Genomic DNA, 27,784 nt, shown 5'->3' with positions numbered 1-27,784 from the left:
TATTTTTATTTTCTATTTGTACAAAATGCTAGTATTTCAATTAACTTATAGCTAATCTCTACACATTTAAATACTAAACACATTTACTAAAACTACAAAAGTAGATTTTCACTAAGCTGAATTTTTCTAAAAGTTGTAAAAAAACAAAAAACCAAACATACCTGAGTTGCTACATTTAACAAAGCTAATCGGCCATTTTTTGAAATAGTAAATGACATAATAGGATGATCTTCTTGTACTCTGTAATCAAAAACAATTTGTCAGGAAGAGCAAATGAAGAGTCAAGAATTTCAAATATGAGAGACTATAAAATAATACATCTTAGCCAGGTGTGGTGGCGCATGCCTTTAATCCCAGCACTCAGGAGGCAGATGGATCACTTTGAGTTTGAAGACAGCCTTGTCTACAAGGCGAGTCCATGACAGCCAAGGATACAGAGAAACCCTGTCTCCAAAAACAAAACAAAACACCCCCCCCAAACAACTTAAAAAACAAAACAAAACAAAACAAAAAACAAACAAACAAAAAAACCAAAACCCCTACAGTTTAGATGGCATTTTTGCCCTTATATATGTCGATCAGAATGAGTTAACAAGGGCCACCTAAATACCAATTGAAATTACCAATCAAAATAAAAAAAGAAAATTGCTTTTCTGGGGGCTAGAGACTTCTTCCAGAGGACCTGGGTTCAATTCCCAGCACTCAAATGGCTCCTTACAACTGTCTTTAACTCCAAACATATATGCAGGCAAATGCACATGAAATAAAAATAAATTATAAAAATATTGCTTTTCTGAAAAAGCCCAACTATATTTTTTTGAGACAGGGTTTCTCTGTGTAACAGAGCCCAGGCTGGCTTCAAACTCAGAGAGATCCGCCTGCCTCTGCCATCATGCCTGGCATATACACATTAAAAAAAAAAAAAAAAAAAAAAAAGATGTATGTATGTATGTATGTATGTATGTATGTATGTATGTATGTATGTATGTTTACAGTGTTCTGCCTGCATGTGTGTCTGCAGGCCAGAAGAGGGCACCAGATCTCATTACAGATGGCTGTAAGGCACCATGTGGTTGCTGGGAATTGAACTCAGGACCTCTGGAAGAACAGACAGTGCTCTTAACCTGAGCCATCTCTCCAGGCCCTTAAGAGCATTTATTTGTCTGTATGATTGCTTTATCTGCATGTACACTTGCAGACCAGAAGAGGGCAACAAATTAAATTATAGATGGTTGTGAACCACCATGGGTTGCTGGGAACTGAACTCAAGGCCTCTGGAAGAACAGAAAACGGTCAGTTCTTAACCACTGAACCATCTTTCCATCCGCTGCCCTCCGCCCACTTTTTGTTTGTTTGTTTGTTTGTTTTTTCAAGACAGGGTTTCTCTGTGAGGCCTTTGCTGTCCTAGAACTCACTCTGTAGACCAGACTAGCCTGGAACTCACTGTGATCCCCACCTGCTTGTGTCCCGAGTCCTGGGATTAAAGGCAAGCACTACCATGCCTGGCTAATTTAGACCATCACTATCAGAAACAAAAGAATAGTTACATGTTTCTATCTGTAAGGTCCTCGAAGTTGTAGCCCCGGATTCTCTGGTGTGTGTCAGAAGCCAGTACAGTCTTCCCATCACTCAAGCACCACAGGCATTGCACTCTCACCCCCTCCCAGGAGTCCAAAAGATTTCCATCCAGGTCCTAAGCAGAAAAGAAACAAACGAACAAACAAAAAACAACTCAGAAAACAGATCTGAAATAAATGCTTGGCAATGCCTTATGAGGATAGCTTGACAAACACCTTAACTAGTGGGACTTTTGACTACAGGTTTGTACTGTAACATGTAAAACTGAGGTAATGAAAAACAAGGACAATTAATAGCTTATAACCTGCTAAAATAAACCACAATGAATTCTATAAGCTTTATCTTAGTGGAAAGTAGCAACTTATACCAGCTACCCAAGGAGACACTGGAACTGGAATGCCAGGGAGCTGCCTTAAGTATATCAAATGACCTACCCAGAAGAAAGAGGCCTGTTGCATAGCCCATTGAAGTCTGCTTTATTCAACTACATGTAACAGCTGGGCGGTGAAGACGCACACCTTTAATCCCAGCACTCGGGAGGCAGAGGCAGGCGTACTGCTGTGAGTTCGAGGCCAGCCTGGTCTACAAAGTCAGTTTAGGACAGCCAAGGCTACACAGAGAAACTCTGTCTCAAAAAACAAAAACAAAATCAACTACAAATAGTTTATCTAAATAAACACCCAAGGTAATACAGCGAGGAAAAAAAATGAAAATAATCTGAAAACATCTATTAGAACCATGAGATCACTTAAATGACTAAAAAATTCTGTCATTCACTCATCACCTTTTTGAGGACTTACTGATTTAAAGTGTGTGTCTGGGGGCTGGAGAGATGGCTCAGAGGTTAAGAGCAGTGACTTCTCTTCCAGAGGTCCTGAGTTCAATTCCTAGCAACCACAAGGTGGCTCATAACCATCTACAAAGTGACCTGATGCCCCCTTTTGACCTGCAGATGTACACACAGGCAGAGCACTATATAATAATACTGAATAAATAAATCTTTTTTTTTAAAAAGTGTGTGTGTGTGTGTCTCTACATGAGGGTGTGTGCACATGGGTGCAGTTACCCACAGAACCCAGAGGAGATGTTGGATCCTCTGAAAACAGAGGTAGATGTGGTTGTGAGCGACCCAACAAGGTGCTGGGAACCCAAGTTGTCCTGTGGAAGGAACTACATGCTCCACTGCTGGGCCATCCTTTCAGCTCCAGTATTTATTACTTTTATTTCTATTCAGTCTATTCAGATTCAGCATTCTTGTTTGTGGTTACTCCACACAGTGTCTCACATATCCCAGGCTGACCTTGCGCATAGGATCCTACTGCTTCTCCCTCCCAGGTGCTAGAGTTACGGTGTATACAGCACGCCCAGTTTTCCTGGGTCCTGGGGAGCACACCTGGAGCGCTGTGTACGCTAGCCAGACATTCTGTTACCTGAGCTACATCTTCATCCTACCAACACTGTTTATTTTTGTTTATTTCTTGAGATTTCTTGGGTGGTGTCACTTTTCGTCCGGGCTGTTATCTAACTCACTGAAGGCCAGGCTACCCTTTAACTCTTTGCAATTTTACTGCCTTAGCCTCCCAAGTGTAGGAATTATAGGCACAGGCTAGCTATGTTTTATTTATGAAGGCCTAAACCCATTCCAAAGAAATTGCTGAACCTTTCAGTCCAATAAATTAGTATCTTTGTTTTTGAGACAGGATCTCACTATGTAGACCTGGCCTAAAACTCAGAGATCTACCTGCCTCCCAAATGCTGGTATTACAGCCACCATATCCAGCTAATTCTATGCTTCTCATGAATACCTGAAAGGGTATTAAAAATACGAAGGAGAGCTAGGTGTGGTGGCGCACACTGTAATCCCAGCACTTGGGAGGCAGAGGCAAGTGGATTACTTTGAGTTTGAGATCAGCTTGGTCTACAAAGTGAATCCATGATAGCCACAGCTATACAGAAACTCTGTCTGGAGTGGTGGGTGGGAAACAGAAGGAGAAAAAGTAACAAAATTCTAGTAAATACTCATTTAAGAGGATAGTAAAGTATGTGTCAAAGTGAATCTCCATATTTACTTTATTTTATTTTTTAAATATGAGTCTCACTGTATAGCCTTGGCTAGCTTGTAGAACAAGAGATCTGTCTGTCTCTGCCTTTGAAGTGCTGTGATTTAAAGCATGTGCCACCATGCCTGGCAAGTGTAAATTTAAAAAAAAAAAGCATTAAAAGCAAACAAAATTTCAATTTACTTTTAATCAGGCAGATACTGGCGCGGAGGCATTCAGTACTCACACACTGGTAGAACTGGCCGCGCTGACCTCCTGTCACAAAGCGCTTCCCATCTGGATTCCAGGCTACGCTGGTCAGACTGTCTTCATGAGATTGGCTCATTTTTGTTCTCAATTCTCCCGTCTACAAGGAAATAAAACTGTGGATGAGATGTTCAAGATTCCTCTCTAAGGGGTATTATGTTAAAAAAAAAAAAAGAAAAAAAGAAGGAAGAGAGGGGAAGAGAAAGGAGAAGGGCAGGAAGGTAGCTGGAGTATTTTCCTAATCATAGAAACATGTTTCACCGGCCTCACCAGAAAGACGACGACAGCACTCAAAGAAAAATTACGAAGTTCAGATATGATAAAATAAGATTTAACTTATTTCTCATTTTAAAAAAATTATATTAGTAAACTAAGGTAATTTTCCACAATCAAGACAATGAAAAGGCCACAGCTACACACCTACATCCTTCTGAGTTTCCCTCCCAGTCTAAATTCCTTATGATTTTTATCTTAAAACTTGTTAATGCAATAAGCGATTTGTGGGAAAGTGGTGTGTGTGTGTGTGTGTGTGTGTGTGTGTGTGTGTGTGTGTGTGTGTGTGTGTGTGTGTGTAGACAGGGTTTCTCTATGTAGCTCTGGCTGTCCTTGAACTCAGAGATCCTCTTGCCTCTGCCCACTAGAGTGCTGGGATTACAGGCGTGTGTCACTGTGCTGGATGTAATAAATAATTCTTTAAGAATACAATTAATGGGTAATAAAACTATGCCCTTAAAACATGTTAAGAACAATTTAATTATGCTAAATTTCATACTCAAATGTTCACAATATAGCAGGGAAGATGGGCAAGGAAGACTAATTTTTCTAATATGTAATTTTATTTCAATTAAAAGTAGAACACAGAAAGAATTTCTGTACTGTTCAGCATAGCATTCTTTATTGCTTTCATCTAAGCAAGCTCGTTTAGCACTAAAATCTCAGCCATCCTGTTATAGGTTCTAAGTTATTCAACTTAGGAGACATTACACATACCATTTAATCTAGTCTTGTTCCATTTTGTTCAGGGATTAGAAACAGGATCTGAGAGGTAATAGCTGCCCTTAGTATAATAAAAAGTACATGGGCTTAATTTTCCTGTGAGAAATGGGTAATCAAAAGTAAAAATAAACGAGTGGGGAAAAAGGGTATGATTAGAAAGCTGGGGCCAAGTAATAAAGGCACAAGAGGCACAAAATAGAAACTAGATGCCTCCTTTATATGAGAGGAACAAAGAAACCAAAAAGAACAAATTTGATAGAACACCAAATTCAACATCTAAATCCTTCTCCAACTCTTCCTTATTCTTGGCTATTTAATTACCGTTGTAGTCTCTTTATTTTTGGTCTTTCAAGACAAAGTTTCTCTGTGTAACAGCTCTGGCTGTCCTGGACTCTCTTGGTAAACCAGGCTGGCCTCAAACTCACAGAGATCTGCCTCCCGAGTGCTGGGATTAAAGGCGCATGCCACCAAGCCTGTGTGGGCATTTACTTTTAACAACAAATATGTTGTTTCTTTTAACAGTGAGTGCTGGGACATCAATGCTCTACCCTTCTATTGTGTGCAGAGCAGTGAGTGTAGGCCATGTGATTATAAACCTATCCTAAAACACAAACAGGCTTAGGATTTTCTTTTTTTTGGGGGGGGGGGATGTCTTTCCTTGTTTTGTTTTTGGAGACAGGGTCTCTCTGTGTAGCCTTGGCTGCCCTGGACTGGCTTTGTAGACCAGGCTGGCCTTGAACTCACAGAGATCTACCTGCCTTTGTCTCTCTGGGTGTTGGGATTACGGTGTGCACTGCCATGACTATTATCTTCAGGCTTCTTAAAAGACCAACCCTCTAGAAAAAGCCATAACTTATCAAGCAGTGCACAGGAACAGTTATAACCACCACTGTCCAGAAACTAAAACCTGACTCAAGTACAGAACCTAAGTGCCAGTCATTCTGTCTCTAGTAGGACTATATTTGCCTCCTTGGAAAGAGGAAAAAAACTCTTGATGAAAAAAAGTCATTTACATCAGGTTTATTTTAGTCCTATTTTATTCTGTGTTTTGCCATCTCCCTTAACCCCGTAACAAGTGGTTAATTGCTAACTTGATACAAATAGCATAAAAGATAATTTGGGAAAAAATGAGATGTGGGTTAGGTATTGGAAAATAATAAAGATGGCCCAGCCATTCAGAGCACTTATTGTTCTTCCAGAGGACTGGGGTTTGGTTCCTAGCCCTCTCAGGGTGATTTACAAGCATCAGTAACTCCATTTCCAAGGGACCTGATGCTTTATCTACCCTCCCGTGTACCAGGCACACGTGTGATACATACCATGCAAGCAAAACATTTATACACATAAAATAACGTTAGTAGGATAATGTTATTTTTGAGGATGCATGCTTGAATATTTAGGGATTAAACATAGGAAGTTTGATGAGAAGATGGAGGGATACTGAAAGGAAGACTGGGCTTGCCCCAAGGAGCCTGGTAACCCTAACCAGCAGGAAGCAGCCAAGGAGAACCCTGCCCCTCTCCCCTCTAACCTTCTTTCTCTCCTACCTGGTGTTGGGGTGGAGAAGAGATATAGAAACCAAAATAAATAGATTTTAAAGTAGGCCAATAAATGGTTCTGTTGTATAAGAATAAAGTTGTGTTGTTTTCCCAAGACAGGGTTTCTCTGTGTAGCTCTGGCTGTCTTGGACTCGCTCTGTAGAACAGAGACTGGCTTTGGAGCTCCACCTGCCTCTGCCTCCTGGGATTCAAGGTGTGGGCCACTATGTTGGTTAAGAACAAAGTCGTAAGGCCAGGCGTGGTGGCGCACGCCTTTAATCCCAGCACTAGGGAGGCAGAGGCAGGCAGATCACTGTGAGCCCAGGACAGCCAAGGCTACTCAGAGAATCTCTGTCTCGAAAAACCAAGAAGCAAAACAAAACAAGAAAACATTTTTAACAACTCTGAGTGTTAAGAGTATGCTGGACTTAAACCAAGGGTAGAATCGCTCACTTGTACATTCCAAAGCCAAAGCTCGGAGCAGTCATCTGGACCACAAGCAACAAGGTAGCTGTCGTCTGGGCTCCATGCAATATAAGAGACGCCATACGCATGTCCTTCTAAGGTTTTAAGCAGTTTTAGCAGATGTGTATCCTGGAAAAAAACAAAATAAGACAACCCAGTTAACTGCCATTTCTAAAATAAGAACTGAATACATAGATATTCTCACTTATTCTGCTAAGTTTCTGTGCCAATCAAGCTTAAGCGCAGGCAGCATGCTTCACAGAGATTTGCTCACATCTATTTATTACCTACTGTACATGTAATGTACTAGGTAGAAATACCAACCTGTCAGATTTTGCCCTTAGGAAATTCGGAAGTGAAAGTAATATGCATAACAAAAAGCTACTTCTTTTTAAAGATTTGAATAACTTCATTGACACGGAATAGTATAAAATACGTCGTCTTAGGGTATATATAGTTCAACAGTTTGAATACATCCAGTCTTGTAAAACATCTACCATTGTTTAATTTTATAACATTTTTAACATTCACCCCCAAAGAAGCCCCATATTTGTTAGTAATAATTTCTCTCCGTGCAGTTCCCAGAAACCACTACTGTTTTTGTTGATTTGTCTATTTTGGGCTTTTTTCCCCCCCTTTTATTTTCAAGGCACGGTTTCTCTGTGTAGCCTTGGCTGTCCTGGACTCACTTTGTAGACCAGGCTGGCCTCAAACTCACAGCGATCCGCCTGCCTCTGCCTCTCGAGTGCTGGGATTAAAGGCATGTGCCACCACGCCTGGCCTATTCTGGGTATTTCATGTAACACAAAATTAAACAGGATACAGTCTTTGGTAGCTGGCTTCTTTCATTCATTTCAGTGTCTCCGTTATTCATTCATACCATAGGGTATCTAATTTTATTAAGTAATATTCCATTTTAAAAATCTTTTTGTTGGGGGCTGGAGAGATGACTCAGAGATTAAGAGCACTGGCTGTTCTTCCAGAGGTCCTGAGTTCAATTCCCAGCAACCACATGCTGGCTCAAAACCATCTGTAATGTGATCTAACGCCCTCTTCTGGCATGTAGGTGTACATGCAGGCAGAGCACTGTATACATATATAAAACAAAACAAAAACCTTTTTGTTTGGTTTCTATTTTTTTTTTTTAAATATTAAGAATAAAATGTTGAAGGATGTGATGGTATACATCTTTTAATCCCAGCACTTGTGAGACAAAGGAAGGTAGATGTCTGTGAGTTCCAGGATAGCCAGGGCAGCTATACAGAGAAACTGTGTGTGTGTGTTGGAATGACAAAAATAAAAAATTAAACGGCTAAGAATAAGCATACACTTTTCTGTGGACATATTCATTCTCTCTGCCTGCAGCTGTCTCCCAAGTGCTGGGATTACAGGTGTGCATTGCCACTGCCCTACACAACAGCAGAATTCTTGGATCATTTGTTCTTTGTGTTTTTAAAAACTGCCCAGTTTTTCCAAGTGACTGAATCATACTACATTTCCATTAACAAACCAACATCAATACTACTCGCAGCTGGGCGGTGGTGGAGCATGCCTTTAATCCCAGCACTCGGGAGGCAGAGGCAGGCGGATTGCTGTGAGTTCGAGGCCAGCCTGGTCTACAAAGGGAGTCCAGGACAGTCAAGGCTAACACAGAGAGACCCTGTCTCAAAAAACCAAACCAAAACCAAACAGACCTACTCATAAATATTCACCTAATCCTCATTAAGTCTTATCCTCTATAATGTGATATCAACATATTATTAACAATATACTCCAAAGAAGATTAAGAAGTCTATCTCTGTAGCAGTGGAGAGAATTTGCATTTGTGTTCCTTGATTTTAAGGCCTATGCTCTCCAGGCTTAACTACACAGTGCAAATGTATAAGGAACAAGACTCAAAGAAACAACATGGTTATTTCACAGTAACAATTTGACTTTACACAATGGGCGAAGTCATTTTGAAAAGGCCAACCTAGGGAATAGCTAATAAAATACTAAGCTTTAGGGAGAGAGGGTGGGAACAACAATGCTGATGAAGAACCAGAAGGAAAAGACCCAAGAAACAAATAAGCTAACCAAGCAGTTACACAAACACAAAACAACCTGCCCTTCCACCTGTCAGAACTAATTTTCAGAGCCTAATTTTAAGCCTAGAATAAGTACAGTCCACTAGTGATGAGCTATAACGCAACTAGAAACAGGGCCGAAACCAGACTGCTATCTCCTGGCTCCAGAACTGTAGCTGTGAAGGGGATTTCCGACTCTGTTGTTTATTCACAGGACCCTGAACCTCTCTTTCCTGACAGTATAGTCCAATCCAGGAGCTTGAGAAATGAGACACTTAACAACAGAGCCATCAAGTATCTGAATCAGAGCCACAGTAGGTCAAACTGGCTTGCATAGTCTTTTCTGACTAAAGAACAAAATCTGGACAAAAATAGTACTCCACATGAACACAGAGATTTGCTTCTAAATTGGCAATAAATTCCTTTAGAAATACTTATCTAGAAAACTAGTTGTTTTATAAGAAAGGTTCCATGGACAGAAGCAAGGTCTTGGATAACCACTCCCTGAAACTCAGTATTTCCTTCTTTTTTTGGCTTGTTTTAAGACAAGGTTTTCTCTGTGTAGCCCTGGCTGTCCTATACTGGAAATCACTCTGAAGACCAGGCTGGCCTTAAACTCAGAGATCTGCTTGCCTCAGCTTCCAGAGTGCTGGGATTAAAAGCCTGTGCCACCACCCGTCCCCGGATTTCTTCCATTTTGAATAATAAAGCTGCACAGGGTCTCTTAGTAACTATGGTAATGAATTATTATAAAGCTATCTCATCTCTTACATTCTGCAGAATTGGAACTTCTGCTGGACTTCACAGCTCAAGTTAGTAATACACCTTGAGGTCACTCACAACTGCAAGTTTACTGGGTACCCAGTCTGTTTAACCTGCCTTTAAGAAAACAATGTAGTCTAGTACGGTGGTGCACACCTTTAATCCCATCACTCCTGAGGTAGAGGCGGGTGGGTCTATGAGTTTGAAGCCAGCCACGGCTACATAGGCAGACCCTACGTTGAAAAACAAAATAAGAAGCCGGTACTGGTGGCGCACGCCTTTAATCCCAGGCATTTGGGAGGCAGAGGCAGGTGGATCTCTGAGTTCGAGGCCAGCCTGGTCTACAAAATGAGTCCAGGACAGCCAAGGCTACACAGAGAAACCCTGTCTGGAAAAACCAAAAATAAATAAATAAATAAAATGAGAACAACAACAACAAAAAAAATAAAAATAAAAAAAAGGGGGGGGGACAGTGTAAACAACCAACCTTACTTGCCTTGTCTTGAATTTCCCAACCTAACCAAATAAACAGCTGCAATTTTAAGTTATATGCTCTTTCATGCCCAGACCCAAAGTAATGCGTGTATATGTAAGCTATGATAACCATTTGCTGAAACAGGATGAAAAGTGCCCTCATAAAGTAAGTATCTACCATAAATGTTTGAATCATCATATGGAAATTACTTGATAGCATGTGCTTGTTTCTGGGTCAGTTGGAATCAGTGATTCATTCCTTATATAAAACTGTTAAAAGATTTCTGGGGGCTGGAGAGATGGCTCAGAGCACATAAGAGCACTAGCTCCTCTTCCAAAGGTCCTGAGTTCAATTCCCAGCAACCACATGGTGGCTCACAACCATCTATAATGTGATCTGATGCCCTCTTTTGACATGCAGGAGAAACACTGTATACACAGTAATAAATAAATAAATCTTAAAAAGATTTCCGTAAAGGCCAGGCATGGTAGTACACACCTGTAATCCCAGCACTCAGAGGCAGAAGCAGGCTAGCCTGGTGTTGGAAAAAAACAAAAAAACAAAAAACAAAAAAACAAAATAAATCAAGTATTTGTTGTGTTATATGTGCAGACACTTGTGTGGAGTCAGTTCTCCTTCCACCTTTGTGTAAGTCCCAGAGAGCAAAATCAGGTCCCCAGGCTGGCAGCCACTAAGCAGTCTTATCTCTAAGACTGTTTAATCTGTTGTTTAACACAAAATAAACTGGGGGTGGGTGGGCTGCTAATATATTTATCAAGGGCCAAAACCTGTATTTTAGCTTTAAAGCAAGTTTTATTTACTTTAGATCTCAGGTGAATGACTCCTAAAACAAGTGTAGCTCCTCAGCCTATTTGGAAGCACGTTCTTTTTAACTAAGGACAAAACTGCTTGATTTGTTAAAAGAAATAGACACACTTATTTCTACAGATCTGGTGGTTACCTAGTAATAAAGACAATTCTTAGAAAACTTAGCACTTAAAATCCCTATGTAATAATTTTCAAATATTATCATTGGGGGAAAACTAAAGAAGACTGCACATGAGATGCACAAACCATACTCAGTGCTGAACACTGTTACCTCAGTCTCTTCATCTTAACTCGATTATATTTTAGCACCTCCAAGTCACTCAGATAATTAAACAATGCACACCAACTTAGCATACTCTCTAGTATTTAACACTGAACAACTAGGATAATGTTAATGTACAAACACACACACACGTTTGTGTGTGTATATGTGTGTGTGTGTGTGTGTGTGTACATATAAAGGAAAAAATATAGAGAAAAGTGGCCAGCCTGGTCAGGCATGATGATACATCTCTATCTGCCCAGTGTTCAGATAGAGGAAGGAAGAGGGAAGAAACAGGTCCAAACCAGACCAAAACTGCATTTGCGAAGGACCACTACTTATACATATGTATACTGAAAATAGGTAAGCAGCTGGGTGGTGGAGGCACATGCCCTTAATCCTGGGATTCAGAAGGCAGAGGTAGGGAGGTCTGAGTTCAAGGCCAGCCTGGTCTATAGAGGGCCAGAGATACACAGAGAAGCCTGTCTCAGAACCCCTTCCCTCACCCCCTAGAAAAGGGACCCGGGAGTTAAGATTCAAAAATATCCCCCTTTAGGGCTGGAGAGATGGCTCGGCCCTCTGTCGCTCTTGTAGACCTGAGTTTAATTGCTGGCATCTACACAGTGGCTCACAGGCATCTATAACTTGGATCAGATGCATTCTTCAGGCCTGTACAGGCAAGGCACACACATGATGCACATACACATATGCTGCCAACACACACAATAAAATAATTAAATGTAAAAAATTATCACCGTTTGCAATCTACGGACTCATACAGGAATACATACCGGGTCAACTTGCCATATGATAACTGTGGTATCCTTTGATCCTGTTGCTAGTTTAGTGCCATCATTAGAGAATTTACAGAACCATACTTCATTACAATGCTCCGTAAGTATTTGCTGAGTGTAACAGGGGAACTGCCTCCTAAAACAAACAAATTCACACACAATTACTTTTTCAAAGTACATTTTAGCAATAATGAGAAGGGCATTTAACAAACCAGAGAACTCCTTATGGAGATCATACCATAAACCTCAAGTATAAATATGAACACATTTACAACCTTCAGAATCAAATTTATTTTGGTACATTGAAAAACAAAACACCATGACACCAGGTACTTTTTGTTCAAGCCAACTCTAGAGAACATCTGTATATAAAATCTCCTTCAACCTAAAGCTTACTTTTGCCTGCCTTGTGAAGACTACTTGGTCAGACTAAGGCAATCACGGAACTGCTATTCAGGAATTGTGTCTCCGTACTTTACAGGTGGATGGCATCAACTATTCAAAAGGACTGAGGGATGGTGCAGCATCTCCAAACACGTAAAATCAGGTTTTTCGAGACAGGTTTCTCTGTGCAATAGTCCTGGCTATACTGGACTCCCTTTTGTAGACCAGGCTGGCCCTGAACTCACAGAGATTTGCCTGCCTCTGCCTCCCGAGTGCTGCAAGGAATGTGTGTTTGCCTGCATACGTGTATGTGCATCATATGCATGCCTTATGTACCTTGTGGAAGCCAGGAGAGGGTGTCAGGCTCCTGGAACTGGAGCTACTGATAGTCTGGGCCACTGTGTGATTGCTGGGAACCAAACTCAGGTTCTCTGCAAGAACAGCAAGTGCTCTCTTAAGCACTGGGCCATGTCTCCACCCTCCTACCCATTTTGAAGCTAGTTCTTACTGCTTTAGCCCAGACTTGTGTGAAACTCTTCATCTTCCTGCCTCAGCCTTCCAAGTTCTGGATGGATAGGCAGGCAGGTGTGGCCCTTTAAATTTATCATCACAAGACTCAACCGTCTTCTGTTTTCCCCTACCAATAAATAATGGAAGCCAGCATAGTGAGCCTGTGTGCACATGAGCATGTGTGAAGTTCTGCAGGAAGATTGATTGAGCCAAGAGTTTGATGCTGGCCCATGCGTAGGGAAGGAGGATACTGTCAGCTCAGCAGCATGACAGGCTGAGTTAGCTTTACAAGGTCATACCTGGCAACTTTGTTTTACATTACTTCACTAAAAACTGCTATTTCAATCTGAACCAAACTAGTGCATACTTGTATCTTCAGAAGGATTTTCACAAGATAACTGTTTTAAGTTTTGTTTTTGTCTTCTGTCTATGGGTGCTGTATCTATATTGTGTCTCTGCATCACTGTGTGCACTCTGTCTACAGAAGCCGAAAAAGGGCACTGGACCTGCTGGAACAGCTGTTGACCATATGGGTGCTGGGAACCAAACCTGAGTCCTCCTCAGGAACAAGCGTTCTTAACTACTGAGCCATTGCTTCAGCGCCCAGAATACTAATTGAGACGACTAGAGAAATTCTATCACCCCCATTTTCACAAGGCTCAAAGAGCAAAACTGTTAAGCAACTCAACTAAACTTTGAACCTATGCTTGACTGCACTCTTTCCATGTCAACTTTAAGTAATATTTTTCAAAGACTGAATAAAATTTCAAAAAAAAAAAAAATGTAATGCCTAAAGTTGACCACAGTTAAAAGATTTATTTAGATTAGCAAATTACCTTTGAGGAAGTACTGATTCAATTTTTATCTATATTTTATAATAATCCTATACTAAAAATTAACACTTATAAAGTGAAAACAGATTCATTAGTTACTGGTGTTTCAAAAAAAAGAAAAAAAATCTTAGAAAATTGGGGTTTTTTTGGGGGGGAGTGGGGGTTTGTTTTGTTTTGTTTTTGGGTTTTTTGAGACAGGGTTTCTCTCTGTAACCTTGGCTGTCCTGGACTCGCTTTGTAGACCAGGCTGGCCTTGAACTCACAGTGATCCGCCTGCCTCTGCTTCCTAAGTGCTGGGATTAAAGGTGTGCACCACCACGCCCGGCTCAGAAAATTGATTTTTTTAAAAACTTATTCTGCAGAGAAACCCTGTCTCAAAAAACCAAACCAAACCCAACAAACAACAACAAAAAACCCATAACCAAACGAAAGTAAAACTTATTCTGCCAGGCGGGGGTGGCACACGCCTTTAATCCCAGCACTCAGAAGCAGAGGCTGGCCTATCACTGTGAGTTCAAGGCCAGCCTGATCTCCTCCCCCCCAAGACAGGGTTTCTTTGTGTTGTCCTGGACTCACTTTGTAGACCAGTTTGGCTTCCAACTCACACAGATCCCCCTGCCTCTGCCTCCCCAGTGCTGGGATTAAAGGTGTGTGCTACTACTACCCAGCTGACCATCACTAGTTTTTAAGGCCATAGCTCAAACCATGTTTTTCCTGTAAGTGTGCTGACTGACGTCACAACTATACACAGGTAAATTGTAGAGCTGGGGATGCAGCTCAGTGGTAGAACATTTGACTAGCATTTGGAAAGATCTATGTTCTACTCCCAGCACTGACAAAAGACAAAAACCAAAGTAAAATGCCTGGTTTAAACACACCTCAGTACCTTTTTAAACCAGTGTCTAGATGAGAGCATAGTCTTTATGGTTATTCAGAAGTTACTTTTTATTTTATTTACTTTTATGTGCATTGGTGTGAGGGTGTCAGATCTTGGAGTTACAGACATTGTGAGCTGCCATGTTGGTGCAGGGAATTGAACCCAGGTCCTTCGAAGAGCAGGCAGTGCTCTTAACCACTAAGCCATCTCCAGTCACGCCCCCCCCCCCTTTTTTTTTTCCTTAAAAGACAGGCTGCTCTGTGTTTCCCCGTGTCCTGGACTCGGCCTGCCTCTGCAGTGCTGGGATTAAAGGCCTGTGCCGCCATACCCATCATTACTCAGAAGTAACTTCCTTACTGACTCACATATACATTTCTGTCCGTCATTAATGAAATTAATTTCATCCACTAATTCTTCAATGAGTGTCAGCAAAAAAAAAAAAAAAAAGTGTGTGCACTATAGCTACTGGCTTTTAGCTTTTGTCTGGTCAGAACCAAATCATTTCTTTCCTAGAGTTTGAAAGGGTTTATAAGTTCTATCTTGGTATTTTACATTTAAAGTTCTGCCAGGTGTGGTAGCGCACACCTTTAATCCCAGCGCTCGGAGGCAGAGGCAGGTGGATCACTTGAGTTCGAGGCCAGCCTGGTCTACAAGGTAAGTCCAAGACAGCCAAGGCTACACAGAGAAACCCTGTTTCAAAAAACAAAACAAAATAAATTTAAAGTTCTGATTTAAATTTGAAGAGCATCTTTAAAATAGAAAAGAATTTTTTACTAAAAAATACTTTTTCTTTTTCTCTCTCTCTCTTTTTTTTGTTTTGTTTTTCAAGACAGGGTTTTCTCTGTGTAATAGCCCTGGCTGTCTACAGACCACACTGGCCTTGAACTAAGGAAGATTTGCCTGTCTCTGCCTCTAGAGTGCTGGGATTAAGGGCATATGCCACTCTGCCTGGCTAAAAAATACTCTTAGCACCAAAAGAGAAGCTTGAATTCCTCCCAGTTCAATTATGTGTCTGGTTTGAAAATGTAAACACCAAGCTAATACCTGTTAGTCTAGCCATTTTTAGAGCCCTTCATTTACAAAAAGCAGAACTTTCATTAAGGAAAAGTATTTCCATGGTTTTTATATGCAAAGAATTAATCTGGTGCATAATTATATAAACTGTTGAACACAGTGACCAAACCCACAGCCAATGACATCAAAGAGTAGCTTTTAGGTTTCGGTTCCCAACTGTGGCTTACTACATAAACAGAGGCTTATACATTAGAAATGAATTTTTCTATGAGTTTTCTACTAAGTTTCAATTGTAGCAGTTGTGGGTTTTAATGGTAAGATTCAACTGTTATCTAGAAATTCAAAGAAATCCTAGAAAATGTTCTGATAAAGTTCATACTTCTATTTTTGAAAGGCTAACACATTTGAAAATGTAAGAAAATTTCCTCTTACCTACTACAAACATGATCTATAAGTAGAGACACAGAATCTAGATTGTTGTCAAGTTTGGTATTGTGGTACAGGCACCGATCCCTCTGCAGTTCCACCGCCTGCCGCAGCAGAGTCTGTAAACGCCGTGGGGGGAGCATCACTGATGGTGGTAAATACGCTTTAATAAAAGACATTTTAAAAAAGAGAAATAAAAATAATAATAGAGTGTGAAATGTAAAGACCTTTTACCTCAATATTGTTTCCTTTACATAAACAAGCTCTAGGGAGATGACATAAGGCTACGTTTTGAGTATTTGTCAAAAGCTACAGTGATAACTGCCACTAGAAAGAAATATATATATACTGGCTGTATCTTGTACATAGTTTCTGGGGGGTGGGGGTGGGGAAAACACCCCATACAGAAAAATACTATGAAAGTAAATAAAAGGAAAAGTAATAGAAAATGCAATGATGACTATGCATCAGTAGGTGACCAGGTGAAGAAAAGAATCTTCACTTAACAAAGAATAATCAAAACACTGACTCGCCAAGTTCTAGCTGCCTTCAGTGACTACTAATGCCAAACTCACACACTGTGCTTTCTATCAATACAAACACATTCCAACTCTCTTGTGCATTTCTCAAAGCATATGGAGTGCTTATTTTCTGATTCTTGAGATTTTCACTCTCACTGTAACATGATATAACATGAAGTGCATAGAAAGGAGATATTTTGTATAAAGATATGGTAAAAATGAAATCCCCAGCACTACTTAAAAGTGACTTAACAGTTGGAAAAGATTAAAAAAAAAAAAAAAAGAACAAAAGAATTTACCTAAAGAAATCCAGACACTACTAAAGAAAAAACAAAAACTGCATAATGCTTATATGATGTGAAGCTGTGGTCCACATACTGTTCTAAGAACATAGTACTTTTTTCTTCCATAGGAAACCTTGAGAGCATCACAAGGAGGATGCTGAGACCAGCGCCTTCTCACTGACTCCAGGGGCTTACATCTGGTGAGTGTGAACATTTTTGCTTTAAAGGGCTCTGTAATTGGGTTTCTCTTCTTCTAACAACACCCAGTAAAAAGTATGACTGAGTACAAGCTTGCTATTTGATCTCCAGTGCCTACTTCTAACCTAGAGGAAATCAACATTAAAATGACTCTTACTCTGAAGCTTGTCCAGTAGTTTGGACCGGGAAGCTGTCCCTTTGCCTTCCCACTCAGCTTTGGCCCGGAGGTCTTCCGCGTGGCTACACATCAGATACCTGTAACAGAATAGGCAACAAACCTCAAACCCTTTTCTTTGGAATATAATTGAAAAACAGTTGATTGTATTTTCACAACCAAGTTCTTGGTTATACAAATCAAGAAGAACATTTTTACAGTGAACTCCACTTATTCATAATAAAATCTAGTACCTTCATAAATTATTAAAAGGAGTCAGGCATGGTAGCACAGGCCTTTAATCCCAGCATTCAGGAGGCAGAGGTAGGTGGATCTCAGTGAGTTCTAGGCCAGCCTAGTTTACAAGGCAAGCCCAGGGTAGTCAAGGCTACACAGGGAAACCCTGTCTTCAAAAACAAAAATAAAATAAAATAAAATAAAATAAAATGGATACAGGTGTGGTGGTGCACACCTGTAATCCTAGCCCTTGGGGAGGCAGAGGCAGAGACCTGGTCTACAAAATACAGAACAGTCAAAGCTACATGGAGAAACCCTGTCTTGAAGAACAAAACCAAAAATATTAAAAGGTAGTATGCTATTACCTAACTAGCTAATACTGCCCTTTCAATTAAAGAGTGCTCCCATCTACTGCTATGTATGTAGCTCACTCTGTGCTGGGTCCCATTCTAAATTCTCAGCACATGCTTCACCAAATGCCCACAAGCACTGTGATGCTAATTCCATAAATGAGGAGACAGACACAGCAAGCTCAGGAGGTAGTCTTGAGAGGAGGTAGGCAAGACATCAACCCAGCAGGCTGGCTACAGACCTTGCTCTTTACCCTGAGCTAACTTCCCAGCTTCTCTACAGCAAGTACTAAAAGAAAAAAACAAACAACGCAGGGGCTGGAAGGTGGGTCGGTGGGCAAGAGCACTGGCTTTGCATGAGGACCTGAACTCAAGCACACAGAAAGCCAGGCAGCGTTGCTCCTCACTATGTGCAGATGGCGCTACAAAGGCAGGCGTTCCTGACCTGGGCAATTGTATATACGGCCCTAGAAAGAGCACACCTCCCGCCTAGCTTTTATCAGGGGAGCAGGAGTGAGTGAAAGAACTGAAGGCCTTTATTCAAACAATGCAGCTGAGATGGGGCAAGTAACTCTCCTGGGTGCACTGCCTGGCGTCTGCCAAGCATACCACTTGTACAAAGGACACTCAAGTAGTGAGGGGTAACTAACCCAAGTGCTCCGTCTGCCCCCTGCTGCACAGGCAAGGCTCAGCGCGCTTCTCAGATACCAGGGTCATTGCTCCTCCTCTCCTTAACTCGAAAAGTAAGAAAGGTGGCGCACACCTTTAATCCCAGCACTTGGGAGGCAGAGGCTGGTGGATCGCTGTGAGTTCAAAGTCAGCCTGGTCTACAAAGTGATTCCAGGACAGCCAAGGATACACAGAGAGACCCTGTCTCGAGACGGAAAAAAAAAAAGGAGTATGGGCTCAAGCTTGAATAAAAGCTCCTTGAGAAAAAAAAAAAAAGAAAAAAGAAAAAAGAAAAAGAAAAAAGAAAAGTAAGAAAGTCTAAGTAAATAATAGAATCTCTTGTCCCCTGCTATTTAGTATGGATTTATCATTTCTGTTAATGAAAAACTTTTAGAAAGTGTAATTATATTGAACAGGCCAACCCCTGCCCAAGAGAAACTGGATACTATGAATACTTTGTTTTTAAAATAATTTTGGGGAGCCAGTGAGAGGGTCAAGGCTCTCTTAAAGGAGGCTGCCTACCAATCTGAGTGTGATTCCTGGAACCCGTAGGCTGGAGGTGACTCACACAAGCTGTCTTCTGACCTCTCATGTAAATGACATAAAATAAGTGGAAGACAAAAAAATGTTCTGGGAGAATTTAATGTCAGTAGCTAAGTGGGGGAAATTGTTTACTTTTAAATTTTGCAAAACTGACATGTGGTGGCCTACAACCCAAGCTGCTCCAAAAGCTGAGGTAGCCAGGGGAGCTTAAGGAGACTGTCCAAATACAAAGAACAGGCCTGCTTGGTGCGCTGGGTGGATTGGGGGACAGGTTCCCCTTTTCTAAGGAGTAGGGGAGGGAAGGTGGGGAAGAGGAGGGAGGGTGGGGCTGAGAGGAGGGGAAAGAGGGGCTGTAATCTGGATGTAAAGTGATTTAAAAAAAATCTAGCCGGACGCGGTGGCACACACCCTTAATCCCAGCACTCAGGAGGCGAGGTCAGCCCGATCTACAAAGAGTCCAGGACAGCCAGGGCTACACAGAGAAACCCTGTCTCGAAAACAAAACAAAACAAAACAAAGCAAACAAACAAAAAACACCAAAAAAAAATCTAGAAGTCTTTTAACATGACCCATATCACTTTTATTACATCAGACATACTCCAGCTGCTGTGACCATGAAGAAAAAAACAACAACAGACAAGAACTGGTCTGAAAACAGGACGTTTGGGCTGGACATGCCTACTAGAAATCCAAATGGAGAGTATCAGATAAGCTACTAGCTAGGTAGGGTACGTGTGAGAATCACCAGAATGTCCAGATCTGTGAGTTCAAGGCCAGCATAGTCTGGGTAGTGACTACCGGGGCTGCAGGGCCACACAGTGAGCCACTGAATCAAAAACAAAACAAAACAAAGAGGCTAGTCCGAGCACTCAGGGAGGCAGAGGCAGGCAGATCTCTGTGAGTTTGAGGCCAGCTTTGTCTACAAAGTGAGCTAAGGCTATACAGAGAAACTCTATCTTGAAAAAACAAAACAAAAAAAAAAAAAACAAACTACAAAAAAACAAAAAAAGCAGCACCAGCATTAGCATCCAGCACTACAGGCACAGCAAAGAATGAGGTCAATTAATAAAAGGAAAAGGAGCCAAACAAGACAGCATACATCTTTAATCCTAGCACTAGGATGGCAACGGCAGGCATCTCTCTTATGAATTTTAGGCCAGCCTAGTCTACATTGCAAGTTTCAGGCTAGCCAAGGCTATGTAATGAGACCATGCCTCAAAATTTTAAAATACAACAGAAAACTAAAGGCTCCGCCCACAGGTAAGTGACTGATGGTTTTGTATGTAGAGCACTTATATGTTTGCCCTTTAACGCTCTCGTAATCCAAAGTCACGAGGTCTGGGTTTTTCTTTTTTTTTTTTCTTTTTTTTTTTTCCTCTTTGAGAAGATTTTGAAATAGTATCTCATTGGCTATATGGAGTTCTCCTTTTCACCTAACTTAAGTATATCAGATCTTAATATAAATAGCTAAAGAGGTTGTGCACACGTAAGTGAATGTATCCAGTACTAAGATTTAGCAATATCCAAGTACTTTCTTTTTTGTTGTTTCGTTTTTTTGAGACGGGGTTTCTCTGTGTAGTCTTGGCTGTCTTGGACTCACTTTGTAGACCAGGCTAGTCTCAAACTCACAGACATCCGCCTGCCTCTGCCTCCTTGAGTGCTGGGATTAAAGGCATGCACCACCACACCTGGCTTCCAGGTCTTTTCTATCTCAGAAACAAAGTTAATGAAATATACCCAATCAAAAACTTTTATAAAATAAGAGCCCCCTCATGAGTCTCCAGTCTAAGAACTCCACTCCTTACCCACTAAGAACGTGAATGCGCTCTGTGTTGTATTTCAGCGGTGTCAGCTCGCAGCGCAGCACCTGCAGCGCCTCCAGGACCTTGCCGTCCTCCAGGTATTCCAGGTACTTCTGCTGCAGCAGCAGAAACTTCATCCTCTGACATGACAGAAAGCAGCAGTCAGGGGAAAAAGTTGATGGAAGTTTCAGAAAACGTTTGTGCCTAAACAGAACAGTAGAAACCATCTACTATGCCTTCTGAAAATAATTTTATAAAGCTTCAAGATGACTCAAATATTCTGGTTTATGAGTCACAGTAGGTTAAATATGACTGCTCAAGTCTACACATCAATAAAACTCTTTGAATGAATAACCCTTCAGTCCAGGTCATTACCGACGGAGGCATCATCTGCTCTTACACTTCCTTACAATTTTATGTATCAACATTTAAAACTAATTAAAGAATTCCGAATTTGCTTTTCAAAATTTCTACTGTATTAAGAGCAGTCTTAGCAGCTTTGAAAAGACTGGTAAAAAAAAAAATCCCCGTTAACGGCAGGTATTTGAAAGCCATGATGTAGCAGGGGGCTACCTCAGTGAAATAGCACCTGCAGAGTGCGGAGAGATCTGAATTTGAGTCTAGCACCACAAAAAACAACAGTTAAAAAAAAAACAACAAAAAAACAACAACAACAAACCCAAGAACCCCCCCCCCAAAACAAAAAAGTCACAATGTGAAAGAGAAACTAAGGACTGGAAGGCCGAACTGAAGTCACTGGGGAGACATGTGAAAGAAAGCACCAGACTTGGGACTTTCTAACAGATGCGCACTACGGGTTGGTCTGCAAAAGTTTGGAGATCCTGTCACTAACATGGGCGAGCACAAGCTCACTGACATCAGAAAGCTGGATTTAATGGCCTTTAGGACCATTCAGTATCTACTAAGTCTGTATCTGTAATAATCTGTTTACTAATGTGTTTAGCAACAAAACACAGGTAAGTATCAGTCCTTCTTTGCCTACAAGGATATAACTTTTCAGTTAGGAGACACTTTCTCATTTTTTCCAAAGGGAAAATTTTGGCTTTCATATTTTTAAGGTCACATTAGCATCTTACTCTAGATATGAAAATGATGAATCCCAAGCCTAGCAGTTCTTGTCAGACGAGAGCAATACCTCTGTTCCATGTAGAGTGTCCTTTAACCTTTAAACCTAACTGAGGAGCACTGTTTGGAAGAAGCCTCTCACAAGCAGAGAGCGACTGTTCATCACAGTCAGAAGTGCAAGAGCTAAGTCCACTTAAAAAAAACCTAAGTTGCTACAAAATGCTGTACAGAAATTACCATGTAACAACAGAATTGAGTATAACAAACTGCTTTATAAGATTTTATATTAAGCAGTATCTAGAAGATATAAATTATTTGGCTTATTCTATTGTTTCTCAAATACAAGTTTATTTAATAAATCTTCACCTGACACATATCAAAAGTCATTTTTAGAGAAAACAAAAACTCTCTTATGCAGACCAGGAAACTATTTAAACACATCCACTGTGAAACACCTTCCTTAGGTTTGTAACCTAATCTTAAAGCTTTAGGTCACACACACACACACACACACACACACACACACACACACACACACACTCTCACACACACCCCCAAAACCAAACAAACAAAAAACCTTTTAAACTGTGATGACTTCCTGTAACTACTAAGAAAATTGCACTTACCAACTTAACACATAAAGTTAGACTAATCCACGTTTCAAAAACAGACTACCAAAATGCTTTAAAAAGCAAGTGGATATGTATCCTTAAGCTTATTTTTATATGTCAAATGAAAAATACTTTGAAGTTCAGAAGGTGATAAGACTCTCAAATTTTAATTTATAAAGTAAAAAAAAAAACTTATAAAAAGGGGAGACCCTTATACTTCAAGTTATTGAGGGCTATTGTCACCATCTTCTAAAAAAAATTTAACTTTACAAAATGAAGTTTCTTCTATGTTATCAGCACACTGTTGATGGTTTCATTAATTTAGTGTATTTTTAATTCAAACAATACCACATGCATGGATTTCATTTCCTCACTAAATTTTCTCAGCATTGGGAATTTGGGAAACATTTTTCCTTTTTAATTCTGAGCCAAGTCTTTGACAATTTATTATTAATCAATCAGAAGGTCCTATACCCTCTCCCTCCCTCAACTCAGTGTGTGTAGCAGTGTGCACAGGGACAGTGCCCAAATCCTGTTTCTTCCTTCCTGGCAGACATGTTATTGTATTCTATGGGGCAAAGATGGGACAGGATATAAAAGGAAGGCAGACTAAACCTTTGAGCAAAGCAAACACATATTTATGTATATACAGAGAATGCTATAAAAGCAGTACAAGAACGTTTTTGTGAGTCATTTCATCCAAATTAAGACAATGAACACCCTCAAATGGGTATCAAAGCTTGGCCTAGCGCATACAGCTAATGTGCTGCTAGACAAACACAGCTAGAGAGCTTGTTGAGAAAAAAATTGTTTACCCATCTGAAATCCAACTCAAGTATCTTGCATACAGTAACAATGAAATTTTATTTTACCTTGCTAAATTTAAAGCTAAAAATGGAATATAATCTCAAGAAAATAAAGACCTTTTTAATATATAAATGATGCTCACTCCTGAAAGTTAAAAATCATGCAATGCTAAGGGTTGCTTAGATAGAGATCTTCTTTTCTTTCTTTTAAAGATCAGAAACTTCTGAAAGAAGCCAGAGGGCAAGAAGGATGAGAAAATTTCCAGGTTCCGTTTAGACCTCTATAAGACCATTTCAGGTCTCTGATGGTTTTTCAATGTCTTTGGGACCAGCAATATTTTGATCTTTCCTTTAAAATCTAATAAAAACCTAAAATTGAAATTTCTTCTTGGACTCTCCCACACCTTACCCGATATCTGAATCACTATTCTTTTCCCCATATTATCAGACTGAATTGTAACACTGGAGCCTAGTTATTGACCACAATCTCCTTACTTTGAGATGGTTTTAACTCTAGAATAATGCTATAAGCAAATTTGCCAATTAAATCCTGATTCCAAGGAAAGGGGAATATATTTAAGTTATGGCTCTCAAAGCTCTTACTTGACTTTATGAGTTAATCTTTGTATGTCAAGTCAATATTTGTCCATTATTGTTAAGATAATTTCTTTTACATTAAAAAAAGAGACTTTGTAAACGTACAGCAATTTTCTGGTATTATCAAGTGCCCATCTAGATATCTCAGACATGGCTAAGCATATCAACTCAAACTAGAAATGCTGATTCGTGACTTTAGCATCCAAAAAACCCAGAACACCTGCTATTCTGAGTATCATTTGCCTGGAAACCATCTTAAAGTGTGGGGAACAGGGAGAGAATGAGGAGCGTAAATTACATCAGTAAAACAGTCAGGCTTAAAAAACTAAGTTCAAACTGGGCGGTGGTGGCACACACCTTTAATCCCACCACTTAGGAGGCACTCTGTGGTCTACAGAGTTCCAAGACAGCCAGAGCTGAAATCCTGTCTGGGGGGGTGGGGGGTGGGGACACGACAAAAACCAAACAAACAAAAACCACACAGACACACAGACACACAGACACACACACACCCTAAGCTCAGCCTTAAGGCTAGGGAGGTAGCTCAGTATCAGAGGCCCAGCTAACCCAGACAAGGCTCTGGCTTCAATTCCCATCACTGGAAATAATAACGGACAACATGCAGTTTAAGACTATGTCACTAGGTGTCTGGGAGTGGTAAAACCCAAGGCTGCCTAAGATATCACTACAAATTGCAACATATAGTAAATGATCTTCTAGTAATGAAGTTGGGAAGGAATAAACGATATCCGAAAGGTAAGGAGAGGCTCCAAAAAATGCTGACCTGAATATTTAAAGCAATTGACTCATCAATGCTTAAGGGAGAAAAAAGTCGGACCCCTTTCTTTGTATAAATACCTAAACAGTTTGATGGTGTGAGGCTCAGCCAGAGATTTAATCTTCATCTTTTATTAGATCCTAGAATGTCCTATAGACTGAACAGGCTGTAAAAAGAAAGGATTCTTCCTTATTATCTATAACTACCTTTCTCCAATTTACATGTTTCTAATGAGTCATAATCTAAATCTAAGCAGAAGTCTCAAATTACTATAAGTCAAAATTTAAAAGAAGTGAGTCTATTGAATTTTTGTTTGTTTGTTTTTGTTTTTGTTTTTTGAGACAGGGTCTCTCTGTGTAGCCCTGGCTGTCCTGGACTCGCTTTGTAGACCAGGCTGGCCTTGAACTCACAGTGATCTGCCTGCCTCCGCCTCCCGAGTGCTGGGATTAAAGCCGTGCGCCACCACACCCAGCTCTAGTCCATTAAAATTTTCACCACTAGAATACAGATACAATTTGGATAAACTTAAAAAATGAAAACATATCCAAGAAATCACATCAAAATACTCCACAAATAATTTCTTTATAGCCACAAATAAATGCCACTTCTTATTTTGGCCAATTCTTATTTTGAGCTCATTCACTCTGAGCTAAAAACTTGTGAAAAACTGTCCAATTAAAATATACTCAGGTTTTAAGCCCCAGACATACCAAATAAAGGACACTCTTTATTTCCTGGGGAAAAAAAAAAGTAATCCTTTCAACTACGGATGCTTAGTTACTTTAGCTCACTTTAACTATGGAGTTGTTTATTCGTTAAGTTAAATCATTTGACTTGATAGCCCTTTAAATTTCTAATACTTTAGGTATTTGTTGAAAGAACAGAATCATGAATTTAACTAAGCTCACGTTTGTCATGCTTCTTCAGACCTTTATTTGCCTGAAGCCCACTTTCTAAGAGTATATTACTGTACAGAATCACATAAGAAGAATTGAAAGTAATCTGTTACAAAGTTTTTTTAAAAGAGGAAAAAAAAAACATGACTATTAAGTTTATAGACAAAGGTAAAAAAAGGTTAAAAAAGAAGCAAACAGTTACTGGTGACTTACTAATACTTAACACCAGCTGCCTTCCCTACTTCACTTCCTATTCCCGTCTTTCCCTCCCCCCACAGACAGGAAACTGCTTTAGACAATAAGAGAATCAGCTAGAAGTTCACAAGCTTGCAGCCTGCTCTTCATGCTTCCCAAACACTGGCACTTAAAAAAACCATGTGCCCCTCCCTGAAGAATTAAAACCCACCAGCATAAAAAACAAAACAAATTCACAAGGATTTATGAAAGAGGATACCAGGGTAAACTATTAAGCTGATCCTGCCAAGAAAATAAGGACTGGTAATTAGAACCCAACAGTCATATCTGAGCCTAAACCTCCCAAAGTGACACATACTACACCAACTTTGACACTTGTCAATTTATATAACTTGAATAAAAGAAAATGTTGGGAATACCAACAGTAATAATTTGGCTTAACTATGTAATTCCAATGATCAAAGAAATAATGTACCAGCTTCTCCAGACTGTATGGTATATACACCCAAGCATATTTTCTCTTTAACACACTAGTATTTTGAGTAATATAAAAGTATAATTTATCCTTGACCCTATCAATATAAGGCTATCAACAGCACAAAAAGCAGAAGATCTTTAAATTTTTATAAACCTTCAATTATGAATTGTTTCAAACGACAAATTTACTAAGCTTAACTTAAAATATTTAAAGTTCCTAGCTTACAACCATAAACAACTCATTTATTTATAAATTATATAAAATTTACTTTCAAGCCTCTTAAGATCAGATGCCTATAGTTATCAATATCCTAAAATAAGCATAAATGTGAAACTAAGAACAAAAGTGTATTTACCACAATTATTCCCAACAACGTTTGAGAGATTTCAAGTGCGCCTCTTACCACAATAGCATGAGGAGAATGCACTAAAGGCTTTAATTCATTCAGGTCATTTTCTGCCTGCAAAAAAAATGGTATAAAAGAAAAACAAACATGTCACACAATTCCCATCAAATACATAACTTTAGCATCAGCCACACAGCTCTATGCCCTACTTTACCTTATCCCAGTCTCCTTCCATGACATGATTTCGGAATTTGGTAGCAGAAGGATGCTCTAAACGACATCCTGACTCTTGCATGAGGAGATCAACAGTCTGGCTGCAGGAGAGATACAGTGTGAAAAAGACCTGACCAACTTTAGGGACTTACTCTTCCTAACAAGCTAACGTCTACAACTTCATGAAGAAGAAAAATAGCTTTAAAACCCTTTGTTAAGTAAAGGATTGAAAATGCCACCTACATTTAAAGTTAAAAAACCTTTATCAAAACCAGGAAAGTTTTTCTTACTTTTGCCATTTAATGTTTCAGCATACATCTTCTAAAAATGTGCTCTAAGCACTGATCAAATAAAACTAGGATCTAGACACTATGGCACAGCGTTTTGAAAGATAAAATTCAAGGTGACAAGATGGCCTGTTTCAGGTAGGGCTTTCCTGCCAGATACTCGCTTGTATGGAAATTCTGCTAGGTCAATCTTAAAAATTAAAACAAATCCAGCATCAAAAACCATTTCCTTTCTCTCCATACTAAAAATAGCCAATTTACTATGGTGTAGATTCCAAATAGTCACGAGTTATTTCCGCCTGCTGCTGTCAGCTTGCTGCTTCCCTCAGTAATATGTTCTGTTAGCATTCACAAAATTTATTTTCACACTTATCCTTTTCCTTAGGGAAAAGAGTGAAGTCTCTCCAGATGTGGTTTTGTTTCCCAGATACTCTGGTATCTAAGAACCTTCATGGAGTAGTCATATATTTGTGTCCACGGCTTTACTTATGCGTTTCTTTACTGTTTCTCATTTTTCAGCTCAACAGCGCAATTATCAGCTTGGAAATCAAAATACTTCTGTCACTCTGAATAAGTCCTGTTCTCCCCATTTACCAACAAATTGCACTCACACCCACCA

General features: G+C 39.9%; 1 protein-coding gene across 4 annotated transcripts in view; it reads right to left on the bottom strand.

Moving 5' to 3' along the window:
- WDR26 (WD repeat domain 26) overlaps positions 1–27,784 on the bottom strand; it is a gene marked incomplete at its 5' end in the record, with an annotated part of 41,603 nt that overhangs the window by 12,551 nt on the left and 1,268 nt on the right. For 3 of the 4 annotated variants that reach the window (XR_014781409.1, XM_084793860.1, XM_084793862.1), the window contains 10 exons: positions 162–240; positions 1,548–1,693; positions 3,865–3,984; positions 6,872–7,012; positions 12,068–12,206; positions 16,121–16,277; positions 17,275–17,372; positions 20,876–21,012; positions 26,675–26,779; positions 26,880–26,979. Coding sequence is in view for 3 of the 4 variants with exons in the window: in XM_084793860.1 (XP_084649986.1) it covers positions 162–240; positions 1,548–1,693; positions 3,865–3,984; positions 6,872–7,012; positions 12,068–12,206; positions 16,121–16,277; positions 17,275–17,372; positions 20,876–21,012; positions 26,675–26,779; positions 26,880–26,979 (1,222 nt within the window). The remainder of the gene's footprint in view (positions 1–161; positions 241–1,547; positions 1,694–3,864; positions 3,985–6,871; positions 7,013–12,067; positions 12,207–16,120; positions 16,278–17,274; positions 17,373–20,875; positions 21,013–26,674; positions 26,780–26,879; positions 26,980–27,784) is intronic. The other variant, XM_084793861.1, reaches the window with a different exon arrangement.

The sequence above is a fragment of the Acomys minous genome, assembly GCF_964271855.1.
Source record: "Acomys minous genome assembly, chromosome: 1".
In the NCBI taxonomy this organism is placed as follows: Eukaryota; Metazoa; Chordata; class Mammalia; order Rodentia; family Muridae; genus Acomys; species Acomys minous.
This window is presented reverse-complemented; position numbering and strand designations above follow the sequence as displayed.